Source organism: Saimiri boliviensis, chromosome 21, assembly GCF_048565385.1.
Source record: "Saimiri boliviensis isolate mSaiBol1 chromosome 21, mSaiBol1.pri, whole genome shotgun sequence".
In the NCBI taxonomy this organism is placed as follows: Eukaryota; Metazoa; Chordata; class Mammalia; order Primates; family Cebidae; genus Saimiri; species Saimiri boliviensis.
Window position 1 is genome coordinate 26,166,059 of NC_133469.1, and position 24,809 is coordinate 26,190,867.

Consider the following 24,809-nt stretch of genomic DNA (forward strand, 5'->3'; position numbering starts at 1 on the left):
CCTGGGTCTCAGGAAGCAGCATCGGGGGAGCCTCAGCCATGGCCTGGACCCATCTCCTCCTCGGCCTCCTCGTTCACTGCACAGGTGCTGCCCCCAGGGTCCCAGCCACCAGCCCAGCCCCAGGGCTCTGGGTCCAGCCTGGCGTGACTCTGAGCTCAGCAGGTGGTGGGCAGGATGCTCATGACCTGCTGCAGGGGGAGGGGCTGGTGGGCTGAAATCCCCCCCTGCTGTGCTCCTGTGCTCACACTGCCTTAAGAGCTCTTTCATGCCTGGAGCCGTGTTCAGGCAAGGCACATGGGAAGATTTTCTTGGAGCTCAGCTTCTCAATTGCAAGACTTTTCTCCCCTTTTTTCTCCTGTAGGCTCCGTGGCCTCCTATGAGCTGACTCAGCCACGCTCAGTGTCAGTGTCCCCAGGACAGACAGCCAGCATCACCTGCTCTGGAGATAAACTGGGGGATAAATATGCTTACTGGTACCAGCAGAAGCCAGGCCAGGCCCCCGTGCTGGTCATCTATCAAGATAGCAAGCGGCCCTCAGGGATCCCTGAGCGATTCTCTGGCTCCAACTCGGGGAACACGGCCACCCTGACCATCAGCGGGACCCAGGCTGTGGATGAGGCTGACTATTACTGTCAGGTACCACACAGCAGCACTGCACACAGTGACACAGGAAGATGTGGAAGTGAGACAGAAACCTGCCGTCTTGGCCTGGCTCACAAGGCCCTGCCTTCCCTCCTGCCTGTCACACTGAGCAGGAGGGGGCCTTCCATGTGGAATGAAAGTTTCCAGCCCTGTCCCTGCCCTTATGTTCCTGAGAGATGGGAGCAAGTTCCTGCCCACCTCTAGGCTCAGCTCATCCCAGTATAAACTGAGCTGGTCATTTTGATGATCAAATGCCAGCTCCCAAAAGATCCCAGCAACCCTGATATCTAAGCAGCGGAAGTCTGTCAGTATCCCAGGAGAACAGCCCTCGGGTGGAGTCGGTTTAGTGTCTCAGAAGGCACAGAGCAATGGAAAGTGTTTATAAGGTTTGGGGATATGCACATAAGTCGTTAAAGGCAGGTCTTACAAGGAAGGAACTTACTAGAAACGGGGCCCATCTGTGACATCATAGCACACACAGGCTGGTAGACACAGGGAAGGGAAGGCCTTGAATCAGACTTGATTAGTAAATATTTATTGGATAAGTGAGCAATTTACCTAGGTGAGAACTGTGTGCTCTGTTGAGTAGACCACTTACCTAGATAACTGGCTTTCAGGAATTTCCTGAAGCAATGAGTGACATGCTTTATCATTTACACCCTCATCCTCCTCCGGGGAAAGAGTGTCCTGGAACCAGTAGTTACGCTGACACAATTGGTCTCAGTCCTCAGCACAAACATTCATTGCGGGGGGAAAGTGATAACGGAGGAGAAAGGAGTTTGTTCAATCCCTAGACACAAACAAATCCATGAGCGGGGATGAGGGATGACAGGCATGGGCTCAGCTGGCCCGGTCCCACAGGGGTCATTCCTCTTGTGATGGAAATGACCACATGAGGGTCCCCCAAGCGGTGCTGGGGGTCAGTCCAGATGGAGGGAACTGACCAACCAGGGCTCCCTCCTGCTTGGGCTGGGCCAAGGTCAGAGGGATGGAAGTCTGGACCCACTCTGGTCCAGTCTTTCCCAGCAGCATCTCCAGGTTCCTCCTCCCTCTATTGGGGCTTCCCCTCCACTCCCCAGCACCCTCAGTGCTTCCTCATCTCCTGCCTCCTCCCTGCCCTGAGGCCCTCCCAGTGCCCACCCTGGCTCCTCCCCCTGATCCATTCCCAGGCTCTGCAGAGCAGCCCTGGCCCAGAGACCCGCTCAGAAGCTTCCATCCCACCAGCTGCAGAACCTTCCCTAAAGAACCAGGCCAGTCCCTGTGTCTTTTATTTGTAGAGATCCCAACCACTCTCGGAGATGCTGGGAGGGCTCTCTGACCCTAGCTGGGAAGCCAGACCACATGAGCCAGGCTGTTGGGCGTGTGGCTTGCAAGCTGGCCAGGCTCCACGTGGCTGCATCTCCCTGGCCAACTCCAACATCCGGGCTGGGAGTCTGGAATCCCAGGTTCCCGTTCTCATGGGCCATTAGCTCCCCATGGGCCTCAGCTTCCTAGTCTTCCCACTGGAAGCAGCAACAGGCTTTTTCCAGGGCTGCAGTGAGAGCCCTGGAACTCTCTCTCTCTGAGCATCTGTTTCCTCATCAGTAGCAGGAGCTAGAAGACCCCCTGCCAGTCGGCCAGTCCATGGTATCTACAGAGGGAGCTCTCCTATTCCCTGGAGGAGAGCTGGGGTGGAGGCTGCAACCCAGGATTATCAGAAGAGCTAAGGTCTTCAAGGCTCCTAGGGACTCCTTAAGGGGGGATCAGAGTGGCTTTGGGGGTCTTATTGCTCAGTCGAGACAGAAGATGTTTCCAGTTGGGGAAAATGACTTCAGGGACAACAAGGACAGAGATTCACCTCTCTGGATACCGGTGGTTGATGTGCCTGGAATGCTCCCCACACCAGCAGGGAAGAGAGTCCTGGAGAGAGGAAGTTCTAGGTGTCACCTCGATTTGGGGCCCCAGGGCCTGTATCAGGGGCAGATGATGTCGCAGTGAGTTGATGCTCTGCAACCCCTTCCCTAGGAGGTGGCAGACGGAAGAGCAGGTGGTCATCTGAGGTGTGAGTGAGTCCAATCCTAAGGGTCTTCCCAAGCTGGAAGTCCCTGGGTATAGAGGAAAGAGATTCTGGTCAGACAGGCCTGGTGTTGAATCCTGGTCTGTTTATTCATTTGGTCAAGAAATATTCATGGAGGACCCACTATGTGCCAGGTGCCAAGCCAGGTGACTGGGACACAGTGTTGAGTGGGACAGTTGGCCCCTTCACTGCTAGAGGTTTGATATTCTCAAGCCAGGACTCAGGGCTCTACAATTGTGTGTCAGGTATATAGCCCCTGTGTGCATGTCTCCAGACACTGGTTTCCTGGAGTTTCAAGTGACAGCCATCACTCACCTTAAACACGAAAGTTAAAGGAGCATCCAAAAACGTGGTGACCAGATAAATAATGCAATATTTTCAAAAATAGAAATTAATGCCCAAAAAATCCACAATGAACAAAATTTCAGGATCTGACCCACTCACCTCAGTGGTTTCCCTCTTAGTCCTACCCACAGTCCCACAGGAGAGTGAGTGCCCACGGAGATGCAAAACCAGAGTCAGGCCCCTGCACCCTCTTCTGCCCGGCCACCAGAGCCCTCCCCTGGGTCTCCGCCTCCCTCTTCTGAAGAGCTCCGGCCGGGTCCTGCTCCTCCACTGCTGGTCTCTGCTGCCCCCTACTGGACTCTCCCCTTACAGCTGCACTCCAGGCAGCTGGTAGAGGATAAAGAACAGACACCTCCCAAAATTCCACCATCCAGTTCCAGGCTGGCTCCACCCCATGTTCAAAAAGGCTGGTTCTCCCAGGTTTCTGGCTGCGATTAGCAAAATCCTAGGACACAGTCTTCACACCAAGTTGCTGCGTGCCTCAGGCAAGAAACTCTCCCTCTCTGAGCCTCTGTTTCCACATCAGTAGAAGGAGCTAGAAGACTACCCTGCCAGGTTGGCGAGTCCAGTCTGTGACATCTACAAAGGGAGCAGGAATCTCTCCCATTTCCTGGAGGAGAGCTGGGGTGGAGGCTGCAACCCAGGATCACCAGAGGAGCTGGGGTCTTTGGGGTTCCTGGGGACTCCTCAGAGTGGTATCACAAGCTGCAGAGCCAGCTTCTAACTCTGAAGACTCAGAGGTTCAGAACCTCTGTCACATCCCCAGCCAATACTTTGTCATTCTGTGCCTTAGACTCCCCCAGATCCCAGCAGTGAGAAGCTCAAGATGAGACAAGAAAGACCAGCCAGCTGGAATTTAGGGATGACGGTGAGTGGGGAGCTGGGGACCCCTGGGTCTGGGAGAGAAGAGTCTGCAGTGCCTGCAGGTGGAGTTTCTGAGATCTAGGGAGTGGAGACTGGGCAGGGGACTGACCAGCAGGAAACCGGAATTGGGGATACCCTCAGACATGGAGCAGGGCAGAAGCGACTGGATGGGGTACACTCCTCTGCTTTGGGAGAGAAGGGCCAGGGCAGGACCCAGAGGGCTCTGCAGAAGCACTAGAGACCCTGAGCAGGGGGTCTGCCAAGCAGAACAGCTGGACTTGACCTCCCCTGCCAGACCTGGGTCCAGCCCTTGCACCTCTCAGTCCAGGAGGACATGGGGCAGGCCTGAGTGGCCAGAGCTGCAGCTGTACCTGCTGGGGAGGCCCAGTCCAGCCCTCCAGGAACCCCAACCAGACTCGGATTTCCGACTGCAGCCACCATGAGAGGATGTGGTCTGTGCTGGTGATGTCTGCCCAGTGGCCATGGCAGGTGCAGAGGTGGGGGTGGGGGCAGCAGCTGGGGATACTGCATTTAGGGATAGCCCCTTTTTATCCCCAAGACGGGACTGTCCCTGGAAGGAACTACAGCTTCTGGGTCCTGAGCAATGGGCGAATGTCTTATTCACAGAGAGGCTGGAAAGGCACAGCCTCAGCCTAGACCCCCAGGGCAGACCCTGCCCCAGCCTCCAAAATGCAAGAAGCCTAAGATCAGAGGCAGGAATAGACCAAGCTCCCCATTGGAAGAGAAGCTTTGTTGGACCAGGGATTTCCCAGGGGTCCCCCTTATGCCCTGAATGATGTCTGTTAGGGCAACCACACCCCATTACTGCTCAGTGCCTTATCCATCTCCAAGGACAGGGATGTGTGGTCATTGTTTATATAATCCAGCCCCTGGCACCTGGCCCTCAGAGGTTGCCCAAGCAATGTGTATAAAGATCCAGCCTGGAGAGCTTTGAAAACTGATTTGATGGGTCAAACCATTAAGTCATGGTCACCATCTTCAACTTCATCTCTTTATTCCTCCCCCTTCTTCTCATTATCACCACCATCAAGAACTGTGAAGAGTCTGAGACTTCACCCTATTTGCAGATTAAAAAGTAGGCCTGCCACAGTGTTATGGATGCTGGCAGAAGACACGAGACTCCTGGGTCAGAGACAATGGATTGTCTGTCTTTCACAGCAATAGCAGTTGCCAAGGTATTAGCACTGTCTTGCACTAGTTCCACAAGGTGATTCAAAGTGGGCCAGGTGACATCTGCATGCTAGAGCTCAGGGATCCCAAATGTTTTATACTTGACAGTAAGTATATCTGCCTTCTGCTCCAAAGAGTGGTAGCCTCTGTACCTTCCAAGGTTGTTCACTCTACAAACATCCTTGAAAAGATCATCCACAATAAAGGCAATCAGTGCCTTTGCCTGAGAGACATGCAGAAATGCAGAGATCCATAGTAGACAACTGCCTCCCAACAACCATCATCTTTATCAATGAAATGAAGTCTGAGGCTATTTGAATGTTACCGTCACCCACAAAAATGGCTGCCCTGATTGTCACCAAATTTATCAGGGAAGTTAAGGAGTATGTGACTCAAAATGTGAACCAAGCAATTCTCAAGGGGGACTCCCAGGAAATTCACTTTAGGAAGTCCTAGGAGGCTCCTTTGAGAGTTGCTAAAACAAAACATTAAGATCCCTAAAAGGCAGCAGATCTGAACGTGAGCAGATGTTTTTAGAGATTTTGTGGCAGAAAAAGTAACTGGAAAGCAAGAGGGCAGACCCTCACTGCATTTCCGTAAGGCGGCAGGGGAGGGGCCTTCTCACCAGGGTATGGGGTCTTGAAGATCTCCCCAAACATTTTTATACTAGGATCTCAGGGGCAACAGAAAAGATGAATGGGGGGTAAAGGAGTGCAAATGATGCAAGGGGTCACACAAAGCAAAAGAGTTTTGTTCAACCAGATCTAGCCCATGTTTAATTGAGCCGCTCCTTTGTGCTCCTCTGGGTTTTGAGTTTTCCTATGCACCAAGCAGCGTGTTACCACCTAGACCCAGACAGCCATGTCATCATCAGCAAAGCATGCCCCGGTGTCATGCAAGGACCAGGCCTCAGATTTCGACTCCAGCCCTGCTGCCTCTTGGCCCTGGACATTAAAAAGGTAGGGAATCAGGCTGGTAGCAGTGGCTCATGCCTGTAATCCCAGCACTTTGGGAGGCCGAGGCAGGCGGATCACAAGGTTAGGAATTTGAGAACAGCCTGACCAACATGGTGAAACCCAGTCTCTACTAAAAATACAAATAAATAAATAAATAAATAAATTAGCCAGGCGTGGTGGCACGTGCCTGTAATCCCAGCTACTCAGGAGGCTGAGGCAGGAGACTCTCTTGAACCCAACCAGGATATGGAGGTTGCAGTGAGCCGAGATTGTACCATTGCCCCTCAGCCTGGGCAACAGAGCAAGACTCCCTCTCAAAAAAAAAAAAAAAAATAGGGAATCTGCCTGAACAGCATTTCCTCATCTTCAATTGTGGGGGACAGTAGATGATCTTAGCTCCCAGGATTAAGGCTTGTAAAGCACCAGCACTAAAGACCATTGCTATTATTATTGTATTATGCATCATATTTCCTTATCACAGTCAAAAAGGACCCCAACTCAAAGCACCTGCCGGCCCTCTCCTCCTCCACTAGTGCCGAACAGAGCCAGGCACGAGTATTCCAGGTGGACAGATGAATAGGAATGCAGGGGGCGAGCTCCCCCCTAGATCCTAGCACAGCTTGCTCCCTGCTCAAGGAATGGCCTTGGGCCCTGCATTCATCTTCTCTGGATGGTAGTTTTCTCACCTGTGAAACAGGAACACTTGCCCCATGAAAACCCCACATGTTGTTTTGAATCCTGAACAAAAAGAGGACCCGAATCTGTTCAATGCCCGCTGAATGCTTAGCAAACACATGGTGTCTTTAACCCTCATAACCTCCCTGCTGCAGAAGAACTCTCTCCCCATTTTACAGATAAGGAAACTGAGGCCCAGAGGTGCCCTGGCTCTGGATAGACTCCACATTTATGATTTCACCACTCTTCCTTACCTGAAGGATATAGAATCACTCCCTGCAGGGCTCTTGCCTGACTCAGGAGAGGATCATAGGGTAGCCGGCCAGGCTTGACCAACCAGCCAAGGAAGGGCTGGTCCCATCTGGCTGGAGTGCAGTGTGCAGGTACCCAGCCTGGGGGACTGATCAGAAAAGAAGCCACAGCTCCAGCCCCAGCCCCAACCCCCTGAGCTCAAGCCCTTGGGGACTCCTGCTGGGCAGCTCTCTAGGCCCTAGGGAGATGCTCCAAAGACCAGGGTGCCCTTGGTGAACTGAGGAAGGGAAGTGGGTCAGGTGTTACCACCCAGAACCCCAGGGGCGGGGCCGGGCAGGCGGCTGTGGTGGGAGGCCGTTGAGCCCTGGATCTTGACCACAGCAGGGTAGTTGGTAGCTGCCCCTCTGGGAGAGATCCCCACGGGTAACAGCCATGGACCCTGGAGGGGCCTGGACCAGGGACAGGGACCAGAGCCAGCCCAGGGAGAGGACACGGCCGATGGACTGGGGTGCACTTTAACAGCCCTGCTGGAGAAAGGGACCAGGGTGCCACCCTCCAGGGAGCCCACGCTGCAAGTCAGGCCAGAGGTGCCTCTGACCCTGAGGGCCAATGAAACCCAAGACAAGCAAGTGGGTCGTGAGATCCCCAAGGCGCCAGGCCCTGGTCCCAGGCAGCGCTGGCCCCTGCTGCGGCTGGGTCTGGCCATGGTCGCCCATGGCCTACTGAGCCCAACGGCTACACTGCAGAGCCGGGTCCCAGACTCTGCCGCCTCAGTTGGAAGCAGCCGGTCCAGCCTGTGGAGGCTGTGGGGCAGGTAAGGGGCGAGAGATTCCAGGGGATGTGGGGGTCCTGTTGCAAAGCTGGGAAAGGATGGCCAAGGGGAGACAACCCAGAGAGGTGATGAGGAAGCTAACCCCTAAGAGGGTCCTGGGAGACACTGGCTTTAACTAATAGGTTGATACTTTGTCCGTCACAGATTTGCTTGAATTAATTACTGTTTGTAATATCATATTAAACTATTTTTTTTTTTTATTTCTGGGTTTTCTGGCCCCACTTAAATTTTGCACCAGGGTCAGTGCCTCAATCACCTAGTCCTAGTCCCCTGGGTAGGGCAGGAACAGAGGCAGGGGCAGGACATCCACAGGGGGTGGTGGCCACTGACCCCACAGAATGTCCAGGCCTGTTCCTGCTCCTCCTCTTCCTCCTCCTCCTCTCTGCCCATGTGCCTCCTGCCCAGTGAGGGCAGGGGCCACTCCCTGGAGAAGGCAGCGAGGGCTTAGCTTGGTCTCCCCTAAGGCCCTCCATTTACCAACTTGCTCATAAATGCTGATTGGGGCCAGGCTCAGGGACACAGGGAGGGTGGGCTGAACCGAGGGGCACTGTCCAGTCATTGGAACAGGCGCACGGCCCATGTTTAGAGCAATAAAGGGAGAGGGGAGCTCCCTCTGTTGGGGGATGCCCAGGCTGGTCTCACAGATCAAGGGGCACTGGCTGGTGATGGGCAGCACCAGAGGAGAAGAGAGTGAGGGGTGAGGCTGGGAGTTCCTGGGTGACTGGGAAGGGGATGCACGAAGACCATAGGGTCCATAACCCATTCCTGGGGCCAGGACGAGTCCTTGGAGAGATTTCGGTAGGAGACTGATTATCAGAGTTGGATTTGTGTTTTTGGAAAAATTGGCACTAGATCTAAGGCTGATGCAAGGCCAGATTAGAGGAGGGAGGAGAGGGAGTGACAGCCAGGTCCAGGGTAGGTGGGGAGCCTGGAAGGAGCCATGCCCTGGGGCTGGGGTGGAGGCACAGATCCAGAGCAGCCAGGGTCTCAGATTCTTATGAAACAGGAGCGTGAAGCTGAAGAGAGGGCTGAGCAGAGGGGAACAGGCACTCTCTGGGACTGTCTATGGGTGTTGAAAATATGTTAACTATTTTAGAAATAGGTGGTGAGTAAAAAAACAAAATATATTTATCTAAATTGGGCAATTCCACTTCCAGGAATTTATCTTGGGGGAATAATCAAAGCTGTAACCAAATGTTTATAACAAGGGTGGTTAGCTCAGCATTATGAATGATGGGAGAAAACTGGAAGCAACCCAAATATCATATCTACCAAAAAGGGTGTGGAAAAAACACAACTGTATATGGGGCTGTTTTGTTATTGTTGTTGTTTCAAAAGAGTCTTGCTCTGTTGCCCAGGCTGGAGTGCAGTGGAATAGCCACAGCTTACTGCAGCCTCAACCTCCAAGGCTCAAACGATCCTCCAGCCTCAGCCTCCTGAGAGCCAGTTCTACAGTTACAGGCCACTACGCCTGACTCATTTGTAGTAGGATTATTATTTTTTAGAGACAGAACCTCACTATGTTGTTCAGGCTTGTCTCAAATTTCTAGGCTCAAGCAATCCTTCTGCCTGGGCTTCCCCTGTACTGGAATTACAGGCATGAGCCACTGCACCTGGCCCAATTGTGTTTTTAAAGTATATATGTGCATTTTCAAAAATCTGTCAGAAAATATAGAAAAATGTCAATGGTGTGTCTCTCTGGCTGGTGGGATTTCTCCTAATTTTCATTGTGGCTTTATAATTTTCTGGTTTTGTGAAATTGTTCACAAAAAAGGGACATTTCATTTTTATCTTCTAATATAATTTTTAATACAAGAGTAATGTACTCTTGTACATTATTCTTTTTGTAAAGAGCACTTTATAAAATGTAATGACTTCTGTACATTACTCTTTTCTCTCGCAAAAGAAAAAAAAAGATTAGACAGAGAAGTATATAAAGTAAAAGCAAGTGCTTCTGCTTACCATCTCCCACCTCTTCCCAGAGATGGCCACTGTCAGGTTGTTCTATGTACTTCCAGACTTTTTCCTGTGTGTATGTCCCTGAAAACACACACATATACACACACATACAGAATTGGTGTTGGGATTTTATTTTGGAAAAACAGAGCGATATTCCGCATATTACCAACTTTAAAAATAATCTATTATTGACATTTTCTATATCAGTCCATATGGATTAACCACATTCACATGGCTTTATAAGCAAAGTTTAGATAAGCCAGAATTTATTTAATTATTCCCCTATTAATGGGCATCTAGGTTATTCCCACTAAAAAATCTAAATGACAAATGATGTTGCAGTGGAAATCCATGTGTGTATGCCTACAAAGTGCATTCATGTATCTCCCCAGGATAGTTGCCTGAAAGTGGAATTGCTGGATCAGAGAGATTGCACTTTTGAAATTTCATAGGTAATGCTTCCAAGTCTGTGTCCACTCATTCCAGTGAATGGCTGTGCCTTCTCTCCTACATTCTTGTCAATAACACAATATTGTCGATCTTTTTATATTCTGCCTATCCGATGAGCAAAAAAATGAATGTGTTTATTGTTTTATTGTGTATTTTATTACTGGTGAAATTTTTAATATTTTGATTGATTGACTGTGTTTCTTCTGTGAATTAATTGGTGATCATGTTGCCTGCTTTTCCATTCAGTTGCTTGCATCTATATATGGGGATATATTTGGGATTTTAGCCACTTAAGTAGTATGCATACTGTAAATATTTTTCCCTAGTCTGTTTTATGGGTCTTTTGTTTATGGGGTCTCCCGCCATAAAGATGTTGTAAATTTTTATGTGTTGAACTGGTTTAACCTTTTCTTTATGGTTTCTGTGACCCCTCCATGTGTAGGAAGTTGTCTTTATTTCAATATTATAAAATCATTTTTCTATTTTATTATAGTACATTCAGTGTATTGGTGTTTTGTTGTGTGGTTTTTTTCATTATTTCACCTGGAGTTTTTGTGGATGAAGGAATAAAACCTTATTTCCCAAATAGGAAAGCCAGTCATCACACATTTGTTGAATATAAACGCGACTTTTATCATCTACTACATTACTGATTAATTACATTTTTTCTGTGGTTCTCTTGCTATTGATCTATTCCTGTGCCCACCCTGTTTTGATTATTTTAGCTTTATAGTATGTTCAGTATCTGGTAGGAAAAGAACTTGTCATTGTTACTTTTTCTCAAAATAGTCATGTCTATTATCATTCTTAGAGTTTGACTGTAGAATCAGTTCCCTAATTTTCAAAATCATTCTTTTGGTGTTATGTTTGTAATATCACAGAATATGGGATTAATTTGAGAACTGCTATCTTTATAATGCTCAGTGTTTTTGTCCAGAGATATGATGTACTCTTTATTCACTCAGAGAAGTGATTTGATATTTTATTCATGCAAATCTTGCACACTTTATGTTTTTATTCATAAAGGGTTTATAAATATAAGTTTATTGAAGTTATAATTTTTTCTCAATTTTATATCCTCAATGATACTGCTTCTATAGCAAGGAACCCTATTAACTTTTGTATGTTGCTCCTGTATCCAGCCACTTTAACTCTTGTATTAATTCCAGAAGTTCTTCAGCTGATTCTCCATGTATGGGGTTGGGGTGGGGGTGGGCAACTATCACACCATTTACCAAAAACAATTTTCTCTCTTTTCCTCCAATATTTAGACCTCCTCCTCTGCCTCTTTAATATTTCATTGACTAGAATCTATAGAATATATTGAATAATAAAAGTGAGAGTAGACAGCCTTGGCTTGTTTCTGATTCTTTAAATGTTTTGCCTTTAAATATAAACGTTGCTGTACATTTGGGGCGATGTTCTTCATTGAGTTAAGAAAGTTTTCTTCAGTAACTTAAAAAAAGTCTAGATGTTTGCTTTCTTTATACCATAAACAAGTGCTGAATTTATATTACTATTGAATTCTGCCTAAAAAATCTTCTGCACATGTCTTAAACACACATGTATTAAATACAACCTGCTGCTAAGATGAAATTTGCTGGTCCTATCACAATGGGTATCTTCCAACGTAAACAAATTGCCTTGGGAAGTAAAATCAGATTTGGCAAAATCTAAGGATTCTTGCCATCATAAACTCTTAGAGTGTGACCTGGGTGTTTTTCTTTTTCTCTGCTGGGATGTCTACGACAGAGGACAATACGATGAGGGGAAGGCATTCTGGGATGTCCTCAGGCCTCTGGCTTGGAGAGTAACGCGCTGAAGTGAGGACTTTGTGAGGGAGCAAGGTTATAGAGAAATGAGTTTAGCTGGGATCTGTTGAGTTGGAGGTGTCTACAAGGCATCCAAGTAGACAGAGGATGAGGAGGCAGAATATACATGAATCTGGAGCCTAAAAGAGAGATAAGGGCTGGAAATAGGGATCTAAGACCCCTGGACAGTTGTGAGTGTGCACAATGAGAGTCAGATGCAGAGACAATGAGGAGAATACAGAGAGCAGAACCCAGGGTGGAGATCTGGGAGTCAGCAGCTGGGCATGGGCCTGGGAGAAAGGGAAGCCAAGAAGGAGGGGAGGGGGCAGTCTCAGACACCAAGGAGGGGACAGTGACTAGAAAGAAGAGCTTCTTGCAGAGACATAAGGGGACTGGGGAAGAACTGCAGACTAAACTGGGACAAGGGACTTTTTGGCCTTAACTGGATAGATTTCAAAGAGAAATGAGGCTGAGAGCCAGGGAATCCTGCCATGTCCCAGCATAAAAACAGTATCTGACATAGATGGGTGCTTGGGAACTGTTGGATGAATGAGTGGACAGATGCATGGACGGATGGATGGATGGATGGATGGATGGATGGATGATAGATTGATGAATAAACAGATAAATAGATGAACAGCTGGATGGACAGCTGGATGGATAGGTAGATGGAAAAAATAATCTGAGATATCAGAAAAAGCTTCATGCACAAAGTGGGACTGAGCTGCGTCTCCATGGATAGAAAGTAGAGGAATCACCACTTGAGTCAGCAATGACCCAGTGTTCTAAATCCAGAGAGAAAGCCAGCCTGGCTTGACTGGGGACACTTGTGTGGAAAACTCAGAGGCCCTTTAAATGAGGCCAAATGAGGTTGAACGGGTCCAGGCCAATTCAGCACTCCTCTGCCACACTGCACAGGAAGGGATATGTCACTCAGGGAGTTGCTGGGACCTATTGGTCCCAGTGTTGCCATCAGCACCGACAGCCTCAGAGAGGAAGGACACACACTGGGGTGACTCCAAGGCTGTGGGTGACACTTGTCTTGGACAGGGGACAGGTACGGGGACACTTCTGGGGGGGCTGGCCACCCCCCGACTCATGCCTAGCCTGCCCACTGCAACCCTGTGCCCGTCATGCACAGCAGGCTCCTGCTCCAGCCCAGTCCCCAGGGAGCAGACCCCAGGTGCTGGCCTTGGGGGTTTTGGTCTGAGCCTCAGTCACTGTGTTACATCTTTAGATCTAAGACCCAGGTCATCATCCTAGGTAAGTGGCTCTCAACCTTTCCCAGCCTGTCTCACCCTCTGCTGTCTCTGGAAAATCCATTTGCTCTCTCTGGGGCTTCCTCCCCTCTGCCCTCCCAGCCTTAAGCACTGACTCCTACCTTTCTCCATGGGGACTGGAGGATGTGCGTTACTCTTGGAGTAACTGGCGGGAAGGGCCCCACAGTGGGAGCAGCTGCCTTCAGTTTCCCACAGTGGGATGCAGCCTGGTCACGGGGCCTGGGCTGGGATTAAGCAGGGTCAGAGCTCCTTCCCCTCTTCCAGGCCAGAGGTCTGAGTGAGGGAGGGAGGCCAGTTCTAATAAGGGCCCTGTAGTGGCCTTAGAGATAGTCCCCAGGACCCCAGTGTCTAGGCTAAGGGCTGGATGCCCATCTAGCCTGTGAAGGCCACAGAGGGGCCTGGGGACACAGAGGTCACCCCAAGGGGAGACCAATGAAGGGCACAGAGAAGGCTCTGGGTCTAGGCTGCAGCTCTTTAGCCTGTGCTGCATCATGAGGACATGAGGACACAGAGGGATGGATAAGACTGGGTGAGGTCCCAGAGAAGAGCCCTCCCAGGACAGTCATTAGAAAGGAGAGGATCTCTTAAGGCAGAGATGTGTCTGTCCCTGGAGCCCCGTCACCTCTGGGGTCTGGTGTCTGTTCATGGATCAGACTCCTGCCTTCCTCAAAGGGCATGTTAAACTCAGGAGATGACCACATGGGAGTGAATGAGGGGTAGAGAGAACTCCATGGCTACCAGGAGAAGTTCAGGGTCATCAGAGGTTGCTGGAGTGGGCATAGGAGCTGCTGAGTCTCATAGTCTAAGGAAGCAGCCCCAAGAACACAGCTGAGGTGAAGCGTTCTGTGGCTGGGCTTGCAGAGAAAGGAGACACCCCAGAGCCTCAGAAAAGCCAAGAGGCTTGTCTAGGTGGAGCCCACCCCATGCCAGGAGAGCTGAGTGGGCTGGACTGGGGCAGAGCCTGGTGCCTGTGGGCATAGGAGGCTCCAGTTCAAAGCAAGCTCAGGTCTCCCCACACGCTGCCTGCCAGGACAGTCCTATGGGCTGAGCAAGGGACCCGCAGTTCACAGAGGGGGCTCTGAGTCCTGGACGAATTAAGTGGGAGGTTGGGGGAGTCTGGGGATGGGAATGAGGAATCCAGGGGGTTAAGGCCAGATTCTAAACTCAGACTCCAGAGATCAAGGGAGAAGAAACACAGCCTGGCATGGGTATATGGGGAAATGGAGGCTGCAGAGGAGAGGAGCTGGGCCACCTGGGAAAGGTGACTTCTGGAAGGGCTCCTAGGCAGGCTCAGGGCTGTCTGCTTTCCACAGGGCACGAGTGGAAAGGATGGGGAAAAGGAGAGAAGGAGAGGCCCCAGGTGGACTAAATGGCCATACCATGAACCCTCCTAGAGACTTTAGACAGAGAGAGGGGCTCCACAACGCCCTGGGGTTCTGTCTGCCCTCTCTCACCCCCTTCTCTGTCTACACAGCTCAGCCCAAGACCACCCCTCAGTCACTCTGTTCGCGCCCTCCACTGAGGAGCTCAGAGACAACAAGACCACACTGGTGTGTCTCATGAGTGACTTCTACCCGGGCGCTGTGATGGTGACCTGGAAGGCACATGGCACCTCCATCACCCAGGGTGTGGAGACCACCTTGGCCTTGTACCCAGCAGAGCTATGGATCTGGCCCTCCCTGGGTGGTCTCAGTTTTCTCATTCGTGAAATAAGACAGGGACTGTGGCCACTAGAATCCTTAGCCTTCTTCTAATTCAGAAGTTGGGATTTGAGTCAGGGGTGGCTGTGATCAAGCACCAAGTGGCCCTTTCTCTGCCTCATGGTGACCGCAGAGCTTCCTGCCTTTGCAGGCTCTGTCCCTGGCCTATCAAGATCACCCAGCAGCTCTAGTGAAGGCAGCCGCCACATCCCTGATGTGCTGGAGGCAGAGACAGGGGGTCTGAGAGTACCCAGGCACTGAGGACTGACCAAAACGGCTGGGGCCACCACACCCAGGAGGCTGACATTATCTGCTGTTGGAGACACTAGGATGAGTGTCTCTGAGATGAGGCAGCAGGTGTACATGGGATGGGGTGGGGAGGCTGCACCACCATGGGCTAGGGAGGGAGAGGGTGCTCAGTGGGCAGGAGGGTTTGTGGGATCTGACTCCTAGTGGAGGGCAGCCCTTGCCTGGAGCTGTCAGCCCACATTCCCTCAGCTCTTATCCAGTCTGACTTGGCCCTGAAGCTCATCCTGAATTCAACTCTGATACAGCCTCCCCTGGGCAATCAATAGATGCAGAGTTTGACCTTGGATTGGTGACTTTTCTCATGTTCCCAATTTCCCCATGTCCTCTTGCTCCTGCAGGCTGACCATCATCAAGATCCATCCACAAACCAACCAGAAACTAACTTTTACCTCGGCCTGACTTAGTGGTCCACGCCCTTCCTGCTTGACCTCCAGCCCCATGCTAGTGTTCACCTTAAGCCTGATCCCAAACCCCTACTAGGGCTATGAAAAAGGAAGCTGGGGCCACTGCCCCTGGTGGCATCTGCTCATGAGGGAGTCCACACAGCCCCCACACTCAACCCACAGAGAGAAGAGGGCCAGTGACATCCTGTGACCCATAGCAGGATCCCTGGGAGTCCAGGCTTCTGGAGGACATCGGGATCTTGGATTTGTTTTTTGCACCAACCATCATCCAGGCACAGGATTGAATTTATTGGAGGGCATCAGTGTCACTAAGGAGTGAAATTCCAGATTGGGATAGGTGGTCTCTTCTCTGCAAAGTTGAACCAACCATTCAACTTTTGGTAACACCATGGGGTGATGCAGAGGGTGCCCCTCTCCCACCAGGGAGAGGCTGAGGCTGGTGGCCCTAGAGTGCAGTGTTCTAGGAACCTTGGGGGTTTCAGCCCTATATTCTGGAGTAGTTCTAGCTGGGATGGGCCTGGTCAATGAGGCCTGGCTGGTCCTGATACAAAATGCCAGCCACATCTGCGAGGGTAACCTTGGGAGCATCCCCTGCACCCCTGAATTTGGTCTCATGTTGGGTGACAGCTGGGGTGGTGGCTGTCATTGTCTTTTTCAAATGGGGGACATGAGGGAGCCTCCAGAGTATGGTCTCCAAATACTACTTCTCACTAAGGGAAGGGACATCAGTGGAGAATTCCAGGCCTGGGGCAGGAAAGACACGTAAGACAAAAAAGAAAAATACATGATAAGACAGAATCTCTTATCCTCTGACTAATCAGGAGCCATTTAATTCCCTGGAGCCATTCGAGGAAGTCTGATGCCCCTTTAGGAGACTCCCATTGGGAAAATATTCATCACTGGTGGCCACCTGTCATCACCAATTAAATAGAATGACAGTGGCTTCAAAAACATTAGATGGCTTGAATCCTAGAGTTCAGCGTGAGAATACACTTGAATTATTCGCCCTGGATTGATGGCTGGGCTCTGGATCATCTGTGTGCAAAGGGGCTCCTTCCTAAAGCATGCGGTACACTCCTGGGTGAATGGAGCCCAGCTGCAGTGCTCTGATTCACAGACACACTGCAGCGCTCAAGAGAAGGAGGTGAACAGAAGCCTCAACCCTCAGCCTTCCTTCCAGCTATTGTCCATCCTATGCAGCTAACATTACTATATGAGTGGCTATCTGTCATGTGTGGCTTTGCTGGAAGTAGCCCCCGGTCCTTGGAAGATATTCTGCAATGTCCAATCTGAATCCGGTTAGTCCACTCCATGCTAGAATCATTTTCGAGGAAAATAAAAGCCGAGGGAAGCCCTAGTTTCCTGCTCCAGGAGGCGTGGCTGTATTCCAACCAGGGGAAGGTCCCCAGACAGCTCTCCGCTCCTGCAGCTCCTTCTGCCTTGCCAGGAAGCACTAGAGCAATTTAGGAGATATTCACCAGTGACAAACGGCCTAACAGCACATGTACCACCCTGCTGGGTACAAGGCCAAGGACCACCACACCCTCCAAACAGCAACAACAAGTACGCGGCCAGCAGCTACCTGAGCCTCACGCCTGAGCAGTGGAGGTCCTGCAGCAGCTACAGCTGCCACGTCACACACAAAGGGAAAACCGTGGAGAAGACAGTGGCCACTGAAGGATGTTCTTAGGCCCCAACCCTCACCCCACCCACGGGGCCTGGAGCTGCACATTCCCAGGGGAGAGGTCTCTCCCCCCAATCCCAAGACATCCAGCCCTTCTCCCTGCACCCAATAAGCCCTCAATAAATATTCTGATTGTCAACCAGACATCTTGTTTTATCTTAGTTTTTCTTTTCTTACGTATAATTCCTAACCTTTCCTGGGTTCTCAGTCTGGGGTGGATGGAATTCTGCATCCAGTGCGAAAGTCACCCAAGGGAGGAGACTCACAGCCTCTCCGAGGCATCTCTCTGGAGGGTCCTAACTCACCCAGTCACCCCTTCCCCAACTCTCTGCTGTACCCCTGAGCCACCAGCCTGGCATGAGCTCAGACGGGTGCAACATCCTCAAAATTCTACTTCTCAATAAGGACCTGACCGTGTAAAACCCAGGGTTTCCAATGTGCCGTCTGTGTCCAGTCATGTGCCTGTGCTGAAGGGTCACTGCTGAGGGGCAGGGATAGTTCCAGGTGAGATCCCATGTCTCCGTCATCCCATGCCCCACCCAACCTGCCAGGGAACAGGTGAGCTCCCTGTGTCGGTGGGAACCATGATCCAGAGCAGAAAGTTGTCCCTGCAGAGTTGTCCCTGAAATGCAGTCCTTGCCCACCTGGGAAGGATGTGGAGCCTAGTGAGGGTAGTGGTGGCCCTGAGCCGGGTATCGGGGAGAAACAAGGAGTGTTCCAGGGGCCCTGCTGTGGGCTAGAGGCAGAACGCCCTTGAGCCCATGATCAGAGCAGGAACAGGGTTGAACTTCCCTGTCCCATCCATGATATGCAGTTAGGAGACCATTTACTAGGTGAGGGGCCCATGGTTGTGCCATCATGAGGGAGACATGAAAAGGCTGGAAAATGGAACACTTCAGTGTAGTTTTCACTTTCATGAGGCACATTAGTTATGAAAGGTACTGACAAGTCCTGCAGTGGGAAAACAATTAATGTTATATAACCTTACAAATCAAGAATTCTATTCACGGTCCCAACCAACTTAGAGAGCCCTAGAGTGCTCTTCAAGCCCCTGGTGTTCATGTCACTAGCGCTGGGATGTGGGGTGAGACTGAGGCACACAGGTGATTTGTTGTGATCAAATGAGTCAGGCTCAGGGTTGACACTGGCCAGGCCAGAAAGAGTGCATGGGGCTGAGATTGCAACTATGAAGTCTCAAGTTCTAAGGTCAGGGGATATGGTAGTGTTAGATTATGGTTATGGCTGGAGCCATGATAGCCAGCCTGTGTGAGGGTCGAACTCAGGTGGACTGGGTCGAATGAGGAAGACACCATCCCCAGCACAGAATGGGCATCCATTGATAGTCTGATGGAGGCTGTGTCAAAATCCTATCCACCCAAGAATCACGGCCAAGTCACACGAGGTCACGGCAGGGTGAGTGTGACTTGAGGGCTACAGGCAGGTCAGGCTTTCATGGGACTCAGCTACCCTAGACCCCACCCCACCAGGCCCAACTCCCTCCTTCCCTCACATGGCTCAGCTCCTCCGTCTGCCCCTAGAGCCTGAGGTCAGAGACACAGTTGTCCCAGGGTCCCTGACAACGTGTGAGGTGGCCTTGGGAGACTCACTTCGAAGCCCTCCTCATCAGTGCTGGGTGCTGTCAGGTCCCTTCTTGGTGCCTCCAGGACATCAGCGATGTGACAGATGCCTTCATCAGAGCTGCTGGGTGGCCAGGCCTGAGACAGAGCCTGCAAGGGCAGGAAACTCTAGGGCCATAGTGGGGCAGAGAAGGGGGTTCTCTTGGAGCTTAATCACAGCCACTCCTTCCCCAAATCACAACCTACAAGTTAGAAGGAAACTTAAGGGTCCTGATTCCCACCACCCCGTCTGGCCCCATTTCATGGATGTGAAAGCTGAGACCCCTACAGCGAAGAGGATCATGTTGGGCTCCACATTCTCAATGACCCTGCAGGGTAGGATGCCAGACTTTCCTCTGCTGTCCCAAGACTAAGCCCTCTCATTACTGCCTTGTAAAATATTACAGGAAACTGACAGCAAGAAAATAAGCAAACAGGAGGATAATACAGCTAATGTTGACCCACCCAAAATCAAGTAACTTCTCTTTTACATGGTTGTCTGAAGCAAATTGCAGACATCATGTCCGTTACTCTAAATATTCCATTTGTGTCTCTAAAAATATGGACAAAAAAAAAAAACAAAAAACTACATCCTTACAGACCTAAATAGAAATTGTCAATAATTTTTTCATATCAAAAAGAAGTTTCCCATCAAATGCTTCACAAATGTCCTATGCTTCTTTCACTAGACCTGTGTTATTGTTGTTGGTATTTTGTGATTTTGCATTTCATTTCTATGCAGATTCAATATGGTTTGAAATTGTGACTGGTGACTGTGTTTTTAGACCTGTTCCACCTGCAAGTGTCTTCCTAATTGATTTCCAATTTCCTTGCAAGGTGGGAGCTGCAGGAGCTGAGGGCTGGTCCCAGGACCTTGCCATGGTCAGGATGCAGTCCGCAGCCTCCCCAAGCTGGAACCAAGCGCTTCTTCTCTGCTTCTGTGTTTCCTGAAAATGGGTTCTTGGACAGAAAGGTTTAACAAGGTTCAGTGTGACTTTTCAGCAAGGCCACTTGGCTAGTGGGCTCCCATGTGGGGTCACCTATTTGTGACATCACCTGGGCTTCACACTTAGTGTCCAGTGCCGTTAGATGGTATACAGATGCGAGGTGACTGTACTTCAGTTTGACCACCTTTTCCTTCTACTGAGTGTTTGTAAAGCCCTGCCCTCATATGTTCTGTGCTTCTCTAGGAGTGTGATTCTTATTTCAGTAAGAAATAGCATAGACATGTTGAGTCTTTCCTTTCATTTAGCATCTTAATAATGATGATCGTATTGCCTGCCATCTTCTGAAGATGAACAATTATTTGGTATCATGGTGAGCTCAAAGTTATGTTACTGTATGTGACACACTTCAGTCCACCATGGTTCTACTTTATTGACGATAACAATGACCCACCGTGGCCCATTGGGTGCCTCTTCTGGTGGACTTAGGATTCTCCTGAAAGAACCCAATGGACCTCGATAGCTTTCTGCTCTCTGTTCACAATCTGTCCTGAGCACATCTTTCTCCTGCCTTTTGCCTGGAACTGCCCATTAACCCTGAGTAGACTGGTCCCTGGAAGTGGGAGGTGGGATTTATCGATCACACTGGGTGCTACTCACACAGCCCTTTTGAGTCAGACACCCCAGACACACCCAAAAATGAGACAAGACCCTGGAAGGGTGACAGGGGCTTGCATCCAACTTCCTGGAGGGTGAGGCTACCATTTCTTACTAGAACCTGGCAAGACCCATCCCAAACTAAGACAACACCGGGAGGCTGGAAGTGAGACCCCTGGAGTTGCGGTCACATCCCCCACCGGCAGCTGTGATACAGGAAGCCAGGGCACTGCCCATGGTGGACATTTCCTCAGCAGAGTCCACACACCTGCCTGCCCTTCTCCAGCTGAAATGGGACAGTTGATGCCACCCACAGGAGAATAACTAAACTACTCCCTTGAGCAATGATGTGAAGCAAGTGCCAAAGTCATCGCGCACTTAAATGGAGAGAATCAAGGATTTCTTGACATCACAGTTAATGAGGGTCTCATCCAATGTCTTGTGAATAACATTGTGTATATTTTTAGTTGACTTTCTGGTGCTGTTGTATATTTGTGGTTTTTAATGTAGTTTCTAAGTCGATTAAATACTTGAAATACTCGACGTTATCATTAGTGAAGGTGTTTTTAGGCCCATTCCATCTGCAGCTGTCTCCCAAATGGCTCTGGCTTTCCCAGGCAAGGCTGGAGCTGCAGGAGCAGAGAGCTGGTCCCGGGACCTCCCACAGTCGGAATGCAGCCACTGTGACCTTGAGCAGAAATCCAGCGCTTGCCTCAACCTCTCTTTTCCTGACAAATGGTTCTAGCATCAAGAGGCTCAGTGGGGTTCAGGCAGGACACTGGCATAATCCCTTCCCAGGACATGTGGTTACTTCCAGCAAAGCCACCCATGTTGTGTTATCACTCTTTTAGTGACATTAGTTGCTTGATAATCAATAACTTCGTGCCTCAGATGAGAAGGAAGATGAGGTCCATTAGTTGCATTTGATGATCAATAACTTTATGCCTCAGATGAAAAGGAAGGTGGAGGGTCGATCGGTTACATTTGATAACCAGTAACTTCGCACCTCAGATGAGAAGGAAGGCAGAGGGTTGAGGCTTCAGTTCACCTCCTTCTCATGAACGCTGCAGCATGTCCATAAAGGGAGGGCACAGCAGCTGCCCTATGCACCCAGGAGTGGGCTTCATGCTTTGGGAAAAAGAAGAAATGTAACTCTTCCCCTTTGTTCACCACTGTGATAACTGACGACTTGGTGCCCGGCCATCCTCCAGGGATGTAGTGCCAGAGTGAGCTCTAGCAGGTGAGGACACCTGACATGCAGGATCCACTGTGGTTATATTGAATTGCCAATGACAATGTGGCGACAAAATATGGACATGTACCCCTAGGCATCTCTTCAGGTGGCATCTGGTTTTCTCCCATTGTCCCAGGAGCTTCCATGGCTCCTGATTTCTAGGAGGATGAGAGGTTCTGTCTCATCATGTCCCTTTCCTGCCCCAGGTCTGGGATCTCCCACTGACCTCAGTTCCCTGAACAGAAGGTGATATCTGGAGACCACACTCAGGAGTTCCCTTATGTCCCCCACATTTGAATAAGGCAATGGCAGCCACTACCCCACCTGGCCCACCAACATGAGACCAGGTTGAGGAGTGCAGGAGATCCTTCCGTTTTACTCTGGAGGATGGGGCTGGCATTTCCAATGGGGACCAGCCAGGTCTCACTGGCCTGGCCCATCCCAACTAGGACAAGCCCAGGGAAGGCAGGGCTGGGACTCCTGGAGTCAGAGCTAGGTTCATGGGAAGGTTCCCAGGACACTGCACTCTAGGGTAACCAGCTTCTCCCTGGAGGGAGACAGCACTCTCTGCTTCACCCCAGGGTTTCACCAAGCAGTCGGTATTGAGTCAGCTCCACTAGGGAGATCATTTATACCTGACTACGGAAATTCACTCCTGGTGACACAATACCCTCCAATAAAATCATTCCCGTGATTGCATGATGGTTGGTGGGAAAACCAAATCCAAAGTGCCAATGTCCTCCAGGAACCGGGATTTCTAGGGATCCTGCTGCCAGTCACAAGGTATCACCTGTCCCCTTCTCTCTGTGGGGGTAAGGGTGGGGCCGTGTGAACTCCCTCATGAGCAGATGCCACCAGGGGCAGTGGCCCCCATCTTCCTCTATCACAGCTGCAGTGGGGGTTGGGGGTGGGGGCGTCCCAGGGAGGGTTTTTGTATAAGCCTGTGTCACAGTGTTGGGTGTTCGGCGGAGGGACCACGCTGACCGTCCTAGGTGAGTCTCTTCTCCCCTCTCCTTCCCTGCTCTCCCCAAGGTACTGGGCAATTTTCTGCTCATTTTGTTCTTTTCTGAATCTTGTGTTGGCCTGTGGTGATGCTTTCTCTCTCAAGCCCAAGCCCTGGGCAAAGACCTCTCCCCTCCCTGTTCAGACCCTTGCCTGCCTCAGTGGGTCACCAAGACCCCTTCACCTCTAGCGCAGAGGTAGGGCGCTAGACTGGAGGACCTATTGAGACTCATCTGTCTGTCTGTCTGTCTGTCTGTGTGTTGGCCAGGGCCAGGCTGCTTCCCTAAAACATGCCCAGTTCTGTCCTCTCCTGCCTGGGCTTCCATCTGCCTGGCAAGCTTTGTGCAGGGGAAGCTGTGGCCCATCTCACAGGGGAGAGGGAACAAGGGGCTTGAAGGAATGACCACCTGGGAGACTTTAGAAGGACCCCAAACCCTCAAAGCCAAGATTGGGGAATGAAAAATCAGAGTCTCAGGGCCCAGTCCCCTGGGCTGTGGGACTCCAGATCCAGGCTGGGAACAAGGTAGGAGGTGCAGGGGCCTCTCCAGGTTTCTGTGGGCTCCCAAGGAGAGAGCCCTGAGCTGGCCTGGGACCCATGAAGCTCAGTCAGGAGGGACAGGAAGGCTCTAGACTTGAAGGAGCCATGTGAGGGTCACAGAAGGCCATGGTGTATCGGAGGTGACTGTTGGCTCTCTGTAGGAAGCACCCCTAGAAGCAGGAACCCCTGATTTCACCAAGCCAGGCCTCGCTGGCCGGGCCCATCCCCACTAGGACAAGCGCAGGGAAGGTGGGGCTAAGACTCCTGGAGTCAGGGCTAGTTCATGGGAAGGTATCCAGGATACTGCATTCTAGGAATATAGCTTCTCCCTGGAGGGAGAGGGCACTCTCTGCATCCCACAGATGGAAACTGTAGATTGGCCCTAAACATAGACAGACTCTAGCACAGACTCCACAGACACAGAAACCCGGACATACAGACAGTGGGACTTGGGTGAGCAAGGCCCTGATCCCACTGCAGAGGCTCAGGAGAGACAAATGTGGGTAGAAACAGAGTCCTTAGGTGAGACCCACTCTCCCCCAACCCAGAGCAGCTGTGTCAGGTGAGAAGTTTCTAGAGTGAATCCGACAGGAGGTTCACAGAGCTCAGAGAACACAGCCAGAGCCCAGAGCCAGACCATGTCAGGATGGCAGGGTAAGGCGGGGGCAGGCAGTTGAAGGTCCGCTGTCTGTACAAAAGCCCAAGAAGGCGTAGGAAGGTTTCACAACAGGTGACGGGCAGGGCCAAGCTGAGAGGTTTTCTGACTGACAGACTTGTTTTAGGAATATCACATCACACGCTTCTGAATGATACGTTCTGAGACAGTTTGGACCATATCTGAGCGGTCCTGCACTGGCACTGGGGAGCCAGGCGCCTCCTCACACACTGAGGTCAGGGGCTCCCCAAGTGGACACCAGGACTCTGACCTCCTGCCCCTTGCTTACCCCACAGGTCAGCCCAAGGCCGCCCCCTCGGTCACTGTGTTCCCGCCCTCCTCTGACGAGCTCCAAGCCAACAAGGCCACGTTGGTGTGCCTCATAAGTGACTTCTACCCGGGAGCCGTGACAGTGGCCTGGAAGGCAGATGGCAACACCGTCACGGATGGAGTGGAGACCACCAAACCCTCCAAACAGAGCAACAACAAGTACGCGGCCAGCAGCTACCTGAGCCTCACGCCGCAGCAGTGGAAGTCTCGCAGCAGCTACAGCTGCCACGTCACGCACGAGGGGAAAACCGTGGAGAAGACAGTGGCCCCTTCAGGATGTTCTTAGGCCCCCAACCCTCACCCCACCCATGGGGCCTGCAGCTGCAGAATCCCAGGACAGATTCCCTCCCACCCCAAGTCGTCCAGCCCTTCTGCCTACACCCAATAAACTCTCAATAAATGTCATCCTTGTCAATCAGAAAA

General features: G+C 50.9%; 2 protein-coding genes across 2 annotated transcripts; both read left to right on the forward strand.

Moving 5' to 3' along the window:
• Positions 1–24,809, forward strand: LOC101033217 (immunoglobulin lambda-1 light chain-like). Its single transcript, XM_074391019.1, has 5 exons — positions 1–84; positions 362–636; positions 18,481–18,489; positions 22,802–22,853; positions 24,353–24,809. The coding sequence occupies exons 1-5, from the start codon at positions 39–41 to the stop codon at positions 24,670–24,672; spliced, it is 702 nt and encodes a 233-aa protein (XP_074247120.1). The 5' UTR covers positions 1–38; the 3' UTR covers positions 24,673–24,809.
• Positions 4,894–22,756, forward strand: LOC141582653 (uncharacterized). The gene is made up of 4 exons (XM_074391337.1): positions 4,894–5,003; positions 5,913–6,057; positions 7,371–7,795; positions 15,661–22,756. Exons 1-4 carry the CDS (start codon positions 4,894–4,896, stop codon positions 15,719–15,721), a joined length of 741 nt encoding a protein of 246 aa, XP_074247438.1. The 3' UTR covers positions 15,722–22,756.